At 39.0% G+C, this 14,564-nt stretch overlaps 1 protein-coding gene across 1 annotated transcript; it reads left to right on the top strand.

Annotated features, from left to right (window-relative positions):
* The first annotated feature begins 1,171 nt into the window (after positions 1 to 1,171).
* Positions 1,172 to 14,218, top strand: LOC128216866 (proton myo-inositol cotransporter-like). Its single transcript, XM_052923569.1, has 9 exons — positions 1,172 to 1,706; positions 9,108 to 9,267; positions 9,569 to 9,771; positions 10,083 to 10,194; positions 10,754 to 10,914; positions 11,040 to 11,169; positions 11,380 to 11,675; positions 13,118 to 13,270; positions 13,649 to 14,218. Exons 1-9 carry the CDS (start codon positions 1,313 to 1,315, stop codon positions 13,909 to 13,911), a joined length of 1,872 nt encoding a protein of 623 aa, XP_052779529.1. The 5' UTR covers positions 1,172 to 1,312; the 3' UTR covers positions 13,912 to 14,218.
* Positions 14,219 to 14,564: the final 346 nt, after the last annotated feature.

Genomic DNA, 14,564 nt, shown 5'->3' with positions numbered 1-14,564 from the left:
ATGATGATGATGATGATGATGATGACGATGATGACGATGACGATGGTGATGATTATAATGATGATGATGATGATGACGATGATGATGATGATGATGATGATGATGATGATGATGATGATGATGATGATCATATATACAATATATATATATAAAGATAAGTTGTCTGAATATTTACCGGCACAATTAAATAAGTAACAACTGACCAAAAGTTCACACACGTACAGAATAACTACAATAACTTCAAACTATAATCCACCAGCTCAGGGTGATGGACGTATTACGATGTAGAAACCAGCAGGCAGACATGCAGCAGTACAAATTGACGTGATGGTAAGATTCCAGAGGCGTGATAGTATGATCGAACATTGGCACGCGTTAGAAAGATCAACAGCCACAGATAATACACGTCATCTTGAGGCAGTCATGTACCTTTAAGATACGGGCATTTAACGATGATTTCGTTCTGATTAATTCCGATAGTAGAGTTATTGTTTTCTGTTTAGAAATATGAGAGTCTATCATAATATGTACCACCATTATTTTATCCAAAGGTAGCCTAAGAGATAGTCTTCAAGCTTAAAAATGCTGGCCAGAAATTAAAAACATGCACTTTTGTTATTGAAATAACAAACGGTATTCATATGTCAGGCCTAAAATAAAGCCTAAAATATAAATGAAGTTGCAAATGTTTTATCTCATCGATTCTAGAGAATGTTTTTTCCCATCATAACTACTATTAATAGTATATTTCTTTTAAATGCATACACTAATATTACCAAATTATGATATTCAAGTTTTTTTTTATTATTTTGTCTCGAAATAGACTGAGCTTGGTGGAGTCATTCTCAATGGCCGTTAACAAAAGACAATACAAAAAACAAATATTGGAGTGCTAAGCTATGACAATGTTTTATTAAATTGTCTCACAACATTAAAGCCGATACTTTGTTGTTCTTTGACATGTGAAGAAGAAATCACTAAAATACGGTGATTGTCATATGGACGTACATGCATGCTTATTTGGGTCAAGATTTATCACCAAAATGCTAAATGTTTGGACATATAAGGGTAGTAGAGGGCGTTACAGAACGATAGAAATATGTCGCACTAATCTTACGTCTAATATTAGCCTTGTTCTTTTATCAGTTCGCACGGCTCAAGCTTTCAACTGTTGAGATTCTCCATCCGTCAGTGTTGGCCAGTCCGGCTATCTCTCGTTTAATTGTTTGATAATATTTCAAACAATCATTAAGTTTATCAAAATCATATTGCACAAATAGCGTAACCTGGTATAGCCCGTAAGATACAGACAATGGGAGTTGAGAAAAACGGGAGTAAATACGAGGCGTCCGTGGACACCGGCGAAGACGAGAGAGGCTCGAATTTCTATGTGTACTACCTGACGTGTTTCGCCACGATCGGCGGTCTGCTGTTCGGATATGACACGGGCATCATCTCAGGGTCCATGCTTCTCATTGGCGATAACTGGAACTTGACCACGATATGGAAAGAGTTGATTGTCAGCGCCACTGTGGGAGCCGCCGCCATCTTCGCGCTCATCGCCGGCTACCTCACGGACTGGATCGGTCGGAAGAAGGTAGTCATGTTCGCTAGCGTCATCTTCACCGGCGGGGCCGTCATCATGGGCGCTTCCGTTAACAAGGAGATGCTCCTCGTCGGCCGTCTTGTTGTCGGTGCTGGTATAGGTAGGCGTTCTTCATGTCATTAACTGTGTAGAAAGAAATCATATAATAGCGTTATATATGCATATAGGGGTATGTAGTTAATGATATATTTGTTTATATATACAGTTTGTTAGACAAAGCAAAATCAGGTATAACACAGGCTTTGGCTCATTGAATGCGTTTAAATTGTGAACAAATAGAGTTATACAGTGGGATTTTCAACATATATGTGACATTGCATAGTCATTCGAATATATGATGTTATTTAAGTAAATACTTCAATACAATACATCAAATAAAGTATGAAGAGAGTATTACTTAAATATAAAGTCTGACATAGATACATCGCTAGTTTCCTATTTAGATTGATATTTTGAGAGGTGAATAACTATACAAAATATATCACATTTGGTCATACATAATAAAGTGGACTACTCTAGTGTATACATAATTCTTATAAACACACTAATACAATGTGTCAACGCATTCGAGTTTTAATTACAGTATATATCCCCACAGCAACATAGATGTCTTATTATTGCTAAACATATTTTTTGACTACATATATCTTTTATTGTTTTAAACATGCACCAAGTGCAGATGCAATGAAAAACTTACAATCGATGTAGAAATATTAACGAATAACAGAACGAATACATCTCGGGAAATATCATATTTTTCTAAGACTGTAACTGATTAACAAAGAGCTACGGAGGAAGGCCGGCTACATAATTTCCTTTATAAGGCTTCTATTTAGTGGGTGTCTGTTCGGCTTGGTCTAAATACGAAATATTGGTCACAATCATAATTATACATATCGGTCGCACGGATAGGCAGGTTATATATATTACGTTACGGTCGGACGGATAGGCAGGCTGCATATATATTTTACGTTACGGTCGGACGGATATTCAGGCTGTATATATTACGTTACGGTCGGACGGATAGGCAGGTTATATATATTACGTTACGGTCGGACGGATAGGTAGGTTGTATATATTACGTTACGGTCGGACGGACAGGCAGGTTGTATATATTACGTTACGGTCGGACGGAAAGTCAGGTTGTATACATTACGTTACGGTCGGACGGATAGGTAGGTTGTATATATTACGTTACGGTCGGACGGATAGGTAGGTTGTATATATTACGTTACGGTCGGACGGATAGGCAGGTTGTATATATTACGTCACGGTCGGACGGACAGGCAGGTTGTATATATTACGTTACGGTCGGACGGACAGGCAGGTTGTATATATTACGTTACGGTCGGACGGATAGGCAGGTTGTATATATTACGTTACGGTCGGACGGATAGGCAGGTTGTATATATTACGTTACGGTCGGACGGATAGGCAGGTTGTATATATTACGTTACGGTCGGACGGATAGGCAGGTTGTATATATTACGTTACGGTTGGACGGATAGGCAGGTTGTATATATTACGTTACGGTCGGACGGATAGGCAGGTTGTATATATTACGTTACGGTCGGACGGATAGGCAGGTTGTATATATTACGTTACGGTCGGACGGATAGGCAGGTTGTTTATATTACATTACGGTCGGACGGATAGGCAGGTTGTATATATTACGTTACGGTCGGACGGATAGGCAGGTTGTATATATAACGTTACGGTCGGACGGATAGGCAGGTTGTATATATACCTTACGGTTGGATGGATAGGCAGGTTGTATATATTACATTAAGGTCGGACGGATAGGCAGGTTGTTTATATTACATTACGGTCGGACGGATAGGCAGGTTGTATATATTACGTTACGGTCGGACGGATAGGCAGGTTGTATATATAACGTCACGGTCGGACGGATAGGCAGGTTGTATATATTACGTTACGAACGGACGGATAGGCAGGTTGTATATATTACGTTCGATCGGACGGATAGGCCAATTGCATATATACGTTTCGGTCGGACTGATAGGCAGATTGCATTTATACATTACGGTCGGACTGATAGGCAGATTACATTTATACATTACGGTCGGACTGATAGGCAGATTGCATATATATATATTAAGGTCGAACGGATTGTTTGTTTTTACTCATTTAAGTTCGGAGGAATAAACAGTTTGCATGTTTATACCTTTTCATGGACGTGGTCGAATATGCAGGTTGCATGTTTGTACGAATTAACGGACGAACGGACAGGCAGGATGCTTGTGTATACCGATTTACAGACGCGATCGGATAGGCGGGTTGCATTTTTGCACCCTTTTACGGTCGGGCGAATAGACAGATTGCATAGAGACGGTTGTATAGGCGTTTTGCATTTCTGTAAAAATTTGGTGTTTCTTGAGTACGTATACATACAAAAAGTGCAACTCAAGTGATCACGCAAAGTCATTCTGGAATTTCTGGCAAATGTTCTGAAAAACACGACGGCGATTATCTCGGATCTGTACCAATGTCACAATCATGCTCTCGAAGTGGTTTGCTCGTGATCTCTTCAAGTATTTTGCTTCAATGCTGATCAAACAATGGCATAATGGACATGCTCTAGACTCATTGAAAAAGTATGGTAATGTTATTCACATTTTTCTTATGAATCTACTTTGTCACATTGGTGATTGGTACCCGAGATTTTGAGAAACATAATATTTCAGTATAAATTTAACTATAAGTGTCATATCTCCCGACTTTCTTCTCATTTTTGCAAAATTTCTTCAATCAAGATTTGCGTGTGTGTGGCCTAGGGTTAGGCTAGACGATACGAGTAAGCACATTCTTGTGTCGGATAGCAAGCAGGACACTATCAGACCGTCGTCAATCAGCGGGGTCGAAGAGCCCATATATTTATCTTACCATGAATTGAACTCGATTAAAGTGCACGTAATGCTTTAAAATATCATAGATAATACACACACATTCTAATTGGCAATAAATGATTGACAATTTACTTATTTCTTATCATGTATATAATTATATAGTGTGTAAATGTCGGTCAAGTGTATGTGCGTGCGTCCGTCCATGCGTACGTACGTCCATCCCGTGTTGGTTTGTCCGGACATGAATGGTGATTTTTTAAATGGAACAACTGTGCTCGTATGTTAACAATGAGATGGTGGCCACGGTGTCGTGTGAACGATCCTTGTCTGTACGACAAAGGTCAATATAACACACATTATCTCAGCGTGTCGCGTTGTATTTTGGCCATGTATTAGAGGATTTGAAAACATATTTATACATATTTAAACCATGAAACCATGTCGAGTGCATATATCTGTAAGTTTAACGTCACGGTAACACAGATGGGTACGTGGTCAAACATATTATATAGTTTTCACCATCAGAAGAGGTTGTGTCACATGAAAGACCGCTATTGGTGAGCTAACGGTTGAGACCTCTGTCTTTGAATTTCTCTCTAGTATGCCTTGTTTTACATATCACTTAATGCCATCAAGTTTCTACCACATCCCACAACACAGCAGCAACACATTAATGAAAATTGTAGCAGTGCATACAGAAACCGAATGGCCAACTTACCTCTCTGGCGAATACCCGCAGTACCAAATGACCCACTTACCCCTCTGCCGAATACTCGCAGTACCAAATGACCCACTTACCCCTTTGCCAAATACTCGCTGGACCAAATGGCCCATTTAACCTTCCGCCGAAAACTTGCAGTACAAAATGACCCACTCACCCCTCCGCCGAATGCCCGCGGTACCGAATGACCCACTTACTCCTCTCCCTCGAATACCCGCAGTAACAAATGACCACTTACCCGTCCGCCGGATACCCACCGTACCGAACGACCCACTTACTCCTCTCCCTCGAATACCCGCAGTACAAAATGTCCCACTTTCCCCTCCCCCGAATACCCGCAGTACAAAATGACCCACTTACCCCTCCCCCGAATACCCACAGTACCGAATGACCCACAAAACCAAATCGCACAGGTAAACCATAAGGAAGATCTTTTGAAGAAGTATCAGTATTTTCGTGCTAAAGTTCAAATAAAAATGACATAATACATACTTAGCAACGTCCTTATTTCAGAAAAACAACTTTGTCATAGTTTATTTACCTTTATTTGCGTTATCTATCTAGACCCTTGTCGTCCAGCGTTTTTGCACAGAGAAAGCAAACTTTAAGGACACAAATGATAACTAAAATATAAAGAAAGAATGAAGTACACCTATTTTGGACGTGAATTCCGAAATATTGGCGATCTACAGAAAATGAGCGGGTGTACACCAAGCAGTTTCTATTCCTCCCGACCCTAGCTTTCTATGCCGAAGTGTGGATTCCTAAAAATGTGCATTTTTGAGTAAATTTGTTTAACCTTGACCAATTTATTTAAAAGTTTCTACAATTATAGCAAAATACACTTATATACTGTTGTTTGGTACAGAATCCCTGTTCTCCCCTCCACAAAAGATAGAAGAAAAAAGTAATGACTACCTACCTACCCTATTTTTTGAGATGTAAGCGGATACACAGAACCTTTTTTTTGGCCTGTACAGAAAATTTGAAAAATCCTCGATTATCATTGGCTCACAGAAAAATGCAAACACCAAAATAATGAATTGAACTTAAGAATGAAATGGTCTTATTTTCCACTGAAGCTTGCATAGCTATATTTGTGGACGACAAATACACAATAATAGCCCATACTTCGTTATCTTGTTTCATTATTCTAAAGCAAATATCAGCTGACCACTGGCCAAAATAAGGAAGTGTAGGTGGCGGGTTCAAATATGATTGTGTAACTGCCATTCTTGAACACTGCGGCTGGTAACGCAATAATCCAGGATTTTACAATCCCCTTCAAGGTATTACATACATGTATCAAGATTCATTGAACGTTTTGCATGTCTCCCTGAAATCGTGCATGTTTGACACAATTGGTCGGACTCGGTCCTTCATATCACAAATCAAATGACACACTTGAGAAATCATCTTGGCTCTTCATGAGAAACAAATCATAGATATAGGATATTCAGGTTTATCATGATCTTACTCAAACATCAAATCTTATCTCTTGTCATGATATGAACTTTGGTTTTCAATCGGACGAGTGTCTAGTATTTCGCGCAACATCATGATTACTGCATCACGGTAACTCATGATTTATGTCATCATTGCTATTTAATGTATAACGCTATCGTCTTTGAATTGTGAATTGATCTGCAGGGTCAGTCCGACAGATTTTTTTGATTTTTTTTCTTGCAATGATTTCACAGTACATCTAGGCTATGCGTTCAGAGTATTCCAAACATATCGCATTTAAATTCACACTTGTTTTACAACGATAGGGAAAACAATTAATCACAAACGTATTTAAAAAAAACAAAAAACGTTGGGCCGATGAGAAAATGTGGTATCTGAAATATATTTAGGGGTAAGTCAAATAACTCTGATAAAACCAATTTGTCAGGCTCAAACTCATAGATAACTTAGTTACACGAAATGGGAGATGGCCAACAGAAAAACACCAACAGATCCCTTCAGAGAAAAGCATGCTCGACCCTGAAGGGGCCCACTGGTCTTTATATACATTAAATTCTCAATCCACACAGAGCCCGGGCTTTGCATATTACCAACCAAGTAAACATACGTACTATGAACATACTTTCGTCTGTAACGAACTGTTATTCTATGAACGCACATCCACCGCCTACAGCGGACCGTTACATTACTTTCCCCTCCGAGAAGACTCGGTACGAGTCTTGGCCTGGGAAACTCGTGGGTAAGGCAACTCCGATTAGGCAGTTGTCAACATCCCGCCACTGCCACCATTTATAACGTGTGACGTTAACAATCACCAACAGATCCCTTCAGAGAAAAGCATGCTCGACCCTGAAGGGGCCCACTGGTCTTTATATACAGTAAATTTTCAATTCACACAGAGCCCGGTCTTTGCATATTACCAACCAAGTAATCCGTCTATAACAGAATGTTATACTAAGAACGCACATCCGCCGCCTACAGCGACATCAAAGTCACAGTGCCTTTTAAAAATATATACTTACTTTTGTATGTAAATGTATACCAAAGCGAATTTTCTTTTACCTTTTTGAAATCGCCGAGTTTGAAAACAAAAATACAAATATCGCAATAACAAACATGTCACAAAACTGAAAGTACAATCTAAATTTAGCTCGCACAACGGTCATTACGAAATTTGCATAGCACGTGACTAGCTTCCATCCAAATTTTCTGTGTTGCTTTAAATATATGATTTCAATTTTTTTACTGAGATGTTATTGGTTTAATTTTATATTAATCATATTTACACTGTTGTTTCATTTAATATTTCATTTGAACGCTAAAATATATTCAAATGAAGAAGATGATGGAAATAAGACAGGACAACAATAACAAGTAGTATTGACACATAAAGTCGGGGATTTTTTACAAAATGCTTTTATCACATTTATTTTAGAAACAGGAGCTTAAATTTCGTGATGTGAAGTTTATTTCTATTGTTATTTTCCAGTCTAAAATCTAAAAAAGATTCCCACAACTGCTCAAGTCCCGATTGCTTCAGTTCTTAAGCACAAGAACATAATTTCTTTAAAAACGCTTTAGAATGTAAATATTACACAAAGTATACCAACAAAAAATGCGAGCTACATGTAGCTTAATCCTGCTATAAGGGATTTATCAGATGTTTCGAAAAATCGGGGACAGGTAATATTTGCAAAGCGCTATTTGCTCCGCCCTCCTATATACTTCATTAGCATATAGTGAGTCAAAGGATACATTTCATTTTAATAAAACATCATGTGAACCTCGGGATTTATCCGACATAATAACGCACAATTATTTGCTCTCTCCAGCTATTGGAAATACCTTTAACGATTTATGCTGAGACATTGTGAAATTGCATGTAAAATTTCAATTGATTTGGTCAAGTGTGTTAAGTAGCTCTTGTTGATATAATTCCACGAAATGAATATGTAGCCCGCATGAAGCGCACACATTTAGGAATAGAAAATTATTAAAGAAGTATTAATTATGAGTCGGACCGAAGTTCGAAAGCTGCCATGAAAGAGTGACACCGCGGGTGACGACGAAGCCGACTTGGACGTCGACACATGTGCAACAAGAATATAGTCATGCATTTGTAAATTAACGAACTTGAATAGGAATCCGGCGAAACATTAGACTTCGCCTTGACGTCGGAGTCCGAATTGGGTTTGACTTTGATTTTGGTGGGTTTTGCAGTGTTTTAACGTCAAAACGCGACGAAGAGGCCGCGACACGATAACGACCATTTTTGACATAGATCTATTTCCACCAAAGTTATATTAAGATGTACATTTTCTCTATTTAGCAATATAAATACGTTCCATTTTTACCCAGTATAATTGAGGCGCTGTGCCAGCGGCAACGTCGTACCGACGTAGGGGTTTGCTGGGATGTACTTATAGTTACACGCCTTCTCATTCAGGTTTTGCATCCATGTCAATCCCTGTATACGTGGCAGAGGCGGCTCCCCCGGAGATCCGTGGGCGGCTCGTCACCATTAACCAGCTGTTCATCACCATCGGTATCGTCATTTCCAGCATCGTCGCTGGTCTCTTCTCTGTCAACAAGGAGAACGGCTGGAGGTGAGAACACGCCGCAAAAATAGGCAAAGAATTAAACTGCATTTTGATTTTATCAAGTACGTACGTTAATATGTGGCCATTCATTAAGATTATTTAACTAGTAACATCTTGACGCCTTACGGTACGTTTTTCTACCATCGCATCTGAATTGTTTTTCTATGGATATCATTCATTAGCTATGACCCCTCAATCTAGATCTATTAAACCATGATGCAATCTTAAAAAAACAATCATAGTAATAAAGACGTCATATGAATACTTTTATGTACTATAAGTTTCTACTCATATCCCCCAAATGCAGATGGATGTTGGGTCTTGCCGGAGTGCCCAGTGTCATCCAATTTATCGGTTTCTTCGGCCTGCCGGAAAGCCCCCGTTGGCTGATGGAGAAAGGACGGGTGGACGATGCGCGGCGGGCACTACAGCAAATCCGCAAGGTGAACGGTGTGGACAACGAGCTGCAAGAGATACAATCCGCCATCGATGAAAATAAGAAATTCGCAAGTAAGCGCGTACACGTTTTTTTGCAAGTTTGCATGAGACAGATATTGTTATGATTAAAACAATCAGCTAGGAAAAATGTATGTTGAGATGGAGAACGGTGTCGCTTTGTTTATCATTATCAACTTAATTTGTAAACTTCTTGGCTATTTATATGAATGTTACATGTATTTACGGGCAAATTGCAAATCTAATATCCGGCATATTTTTCTAAAATTGCAAAGGCCTACATTATATAGGAAAACGCGTAAAACAACAAACAACAACAACAACAACAAATGTGCAATTCGGTGCCGGTTTTTTTCTTTTCGCAGCTAGCGATGGGGTGCTGATGCGGATGTTACAGACGCAGCCCGTGCGACGGGCGCTGTTCCTTGGTTGTGGCATGCAGCTCTTCCAGCAGCTATGCGGCATCAACACTGTCATGTAGGGAGAGTGTATACGTTGATAAGCTATGTAGCAAACCACTGTGCGAGTTCTTTAAAAATATTTGTCGACATGTTTTAATGTAAATAACGTGCGTTGGGCGATAGATGTAACACATATGTTGCAAATGAACAGATAAGTTTTTTCTCCGACATGAGATTATAAGTACCTTCCATGGCCAAGAGTGTAAGATAGGTTCATCCCGATCCGAGCGCAGGGTGTTTTGCGGAAACGAGGTTTACCGAGCCACATCAAAATGCATAACATTAAAGAAAGGCATGGGTTGTGTCAGGGTAATTAATCGATACAAGCAAAGTGTATATAACAAATCATGATAACTTCCCTTTAACTATTAATGTTCAAAATAAGATTGTATACATAATAATCTATTTTTTCGAAATTAGTGTTTAATAACCTATACAAATCTTCTAATTCCGTATCATTAGAATACCAATTAAATAAATATTGTGTTCGTATATCATTAAATTTACAACATATAAGGAAAGGATGGTATTACAAAACAAAAACAGAACAAACAAAACTTAAATTCTGCCAACAGATACTACAGCGCCTCCATTTTGAAGCTGGCTGGTTTCCCTGTGGAGCTGGCCATCTGGCTGGTGTGTGTCCCTAACACAGTCAACTGCCTGTGCACATTACTCGGCATCTGGCTCGTGGAACGCTCCGGTCGCCGCTGGCTCACAATATTAAGCATGATCGGTGAGTAGATACATAGATCGTTTGGACGTTAACTGAGAGCCAATAGCAAACTATATTCGTTAAACTGACGCTGTGTTCATTCGTTTGCGTGTTCTATCTGTAACTTTCGCCCCTTTCTCTTGCAGGCGTGATGATCGGTCTTGCGGTGTTGGCCATTGGTTTCCAGCTGTCCATCGTATACACACCGGAACTCAAGGTGTTCGAAGCCGGAGTGAACAACTTCACAAACGATTCAAGCGCTTGCTTCTCGTACAGGTAGCCTTCAGTGATCTGTCAGTCTAAATGTTCATAAAGGTTTGGAAGAAAAAAATTGAAGTGCACTGTAAAAAAGTAATGTGAAATCAAACAGAAATGAAATACGTTATTCCTTTAGTCCAGTCAAATTAGCCAAATATTGTAAGAATGAGTAAAAATATCATAACGCCGAGATCCATAAACGAAATAAACGATGATTTCCATTACCAGTAAATGTGAGAACTGCATCACGAACGAGCACTGCGGTTTCTGTTATAACCGGGACAGCCCAGAAAGCTCCGGAAGTTGTCTCCCGGCGGAGGCTGATCATCCGGAGCGCTACGCAATCTTCTCCACCAACATTTCCGGTAACCCAGTGACCTCGAGCTTCCGGTGTAACCAGTCGAACGTGTGGGACACACCGCGCAGTGATAGGACGTATTTCTGGGCAGACAGCTACTGTCCAACCGACTACAGCTGGATGGCCGTACTTGGCCTCGCACTCTTCGTCATGGGGTTTGCGCCAGGTAACATATATCGTCTTCGGAAATTCCGCAACCGTTATTACTTGAACATTGCTTTCCACTCCACCAGCTGTTTAAGGGTTTGTGTCATACCAATGTGTTTTCATATATTTCAAGCGCCGGATTATGGACACGTTTATAAGTTCTTAAAAATAGCAGTTTAGGTTAAAAGTTTCCAAGCATGAAGTATGTACCAAATTGTTTTTGGTTCGTATTTCAAATGTTCGTAAAGTGAAAAAAATACTGCGAGATTTCATACTTAGCTTAGCCAAGTAATTAGCTGACAAGCAAGACCAGCCATTTTAACGCAGCAGAAGGCGTTAAGAAAATGGACTCTTTTAAACATGATTTTTCCCTAAATTCTTACCAAACACAATAACACGTCACCTTCGTTTCGTGAAGGTTCAAATCTCTTTCTTTTACGCAGATAAATCAAGATGTAGCCTTTCAATATGACTTTTAAAAAAAATAAAAATAATAATGTTGATATTTGTTTACAGGGTAATTTGACATTAGTTGCTGAATTCGTGTTGTTATTTGGTGAAAAAATATTTAGGCATTGTTCTGAATGACACACTGACCCAGTATAAATCTGTACTGGTCGAGTTCCAAATTCCGCCCACTTTCGGACATCGCGCATCGGTGCCTCACTCATTCCAGGTGCAAAGGAAAACAATACATTTTTTTTGCATATGGTATTAGAAGCAAGGTGCATTAAGAACTTTTTCAATTCCAGGGTACCTACTACCCTGAAAATATGTATTTTAAGTATCATTTTTCACAACTGAAAAGCAAAAGAAGACGCTTAAACAAAAAAAGGCTGTTATGAATTTCATTAAAGTATTGATCAACTTTATGTTTAAACCATGTTATCCTAAATATGTGCTTTTACTTGATGACCTCAGTCCCCCTGTGATGTATATACTCTTATATAAATATGTTAAGAAAGTTTCATTAATTTTGGAAAGTAATTATGTTTTTTTTTTACATTTTTTGACACGCTCTTCTTGATGGTACTGTTTAAAATAATGATTTAATTAAGGCTGTATAAAAACTCTAAAAGGAGTGACCTGAATTGAGGCATCAGTAGGTTTCTGGTACTCGACCAGTATCGTGTATAGAAAAATGATCACAGAGATGTAACATCATACAACGCTCAACCAATTTGATACAATTGGCGTTGGTGACAACAGTATCACTGAAAATGTGAAGGAACTTAAAATACTTCGCGATATTATTTACATGGTCAAGTATATTGTATGCATACTGCAAACTGTATGTTCATGGTCAACACACGGTAAGCTACATTTTATAATAACTTGTGTTGCAAAGGTTCGAGATACATATGAACATGGCTTGAAAATGAATTCCTTCTATATAAGTTATACAATTATATGCATCCCCTTAAGTCCTCAATTTCGTCAAACATATTGTTCACATACCAGGCCTGGGGCCGATGCCATGGACAATCAACTCCGAGATATATCCGTTGTGGGCGCGCAGTACGGGGACCTCCCTGGCCACTGCCACCAACTGGGTCTTCAATCTAATCGTCTCGCTCACCTTCCTCTCACTCCTTGAGAATATCGGCAAATATGGTAACTAGGCTTGCAACATCTAAGTGATGTTTTAGACTTTTGAACTAAGATTGTAATTTACATGTGACTTTGCAAATATGGGCTCGAAGGTCGGTCAGAAAATATATCTTACATGCATCTCTATTTAACAATAAAAAACAGTTCGAGATAGTATAATGTAATACACATACGTCATCGTTGAACGATGGACATTTTGGCGAGTCCATGCGGGGTATTAAGTGTGTATTATCGTTGACCATCACATCATTGCGTACCACATGTATAATCAGTGTCGTGATAAAGCAATTAAGAATACAACTCGGGTTTATATTAAATGTAAGCAGGTACACCGGTGCTATTAAAGTGATGAGCGAACTTATCTCTTCTAAATTGTTTCAGGGACATTCTGGCTGTACTTCGGTATATGCTTTCTGGGGCTGATATTCATGTGCTTCATGTTGCCGGAGACGAAAAATAAGACACTGGAGCAGGTCCAAGAACTCTTCATGTCGTCCGAATACAAGGTTGACCTGGAACGCCGACGACAGGAACACAACAGACTGAAAAGGATGGTGCACCCGACACACACTTTTAAGGCGCGTCAGCACACACGGTTATGGGGCGCACAACAAACACTTTTGGGGCGCCCCAGCTGTATTTAGGATGCTGATACCAGGGTGTTATTTCATCAACAATCTTAGGAGCCATAACGACTCAGGACAGATTTTCTACAATGCATTACCTCTGTAGAAGACCCGTCCTTGGTACGAACTCGCTCCTCCGATTTTTCGTGAAACGGGCCCAGGAATATAAGGGTTGTGATGTCACATTCAATGATTTGTCTTCGTTAAACTGGATCTGAGTCTATAATAAACATTTGTTGAAGAGTAAACAATGTAATAGTGTATATTTGCATATTAACGTAATTTCCTTTATAGAAATATATGTTAATATACCTGAATTATATAATTGTGCATACTGTTTGATCATTGAACCATTTTTTTCACTGATGACTCGAATGATTTCTGATATTATTATATCCACCTTTTTTTAAAAAAGCCCGCCGGATATTGATGCTCATTATTAGGCTTGAGATTTATCTTAAGACTTTTGTAACAGACCACAAAAATTCACCTGAGTCTATATTGAGCTGAAATTCATACTCGGAAGTACCAGATTACAATGAAAATCAGTTTGTGAAACATACCTGAAAAAGGTTTGATTTACAAAATAAGTTCATGTTTATTCAAAAGAAAAGTTTGTAATAGTGCGTGTATTAACAGCAAACACACGCATACAACATACAGATATAAAA

The sequence above is a fragment of the Mya arenaria genome, chromosome 14, assembly GCF_026914265.1.
Source record: "Mya arenaria isolate MELC-2E11 chromosome 14, ASM2691426v1".
In the NCBI taxonomy this organism is placed as follows: Eukaryota; Metazoa; Mollusca; class Bivalvia; order Myida; family Myidae; genus Mya; species Mya arenaria.
Note: the sequence above shows the minus strand (reverse complement) of the source record. Positions and strands in the feature narration are given on the sequence as shown.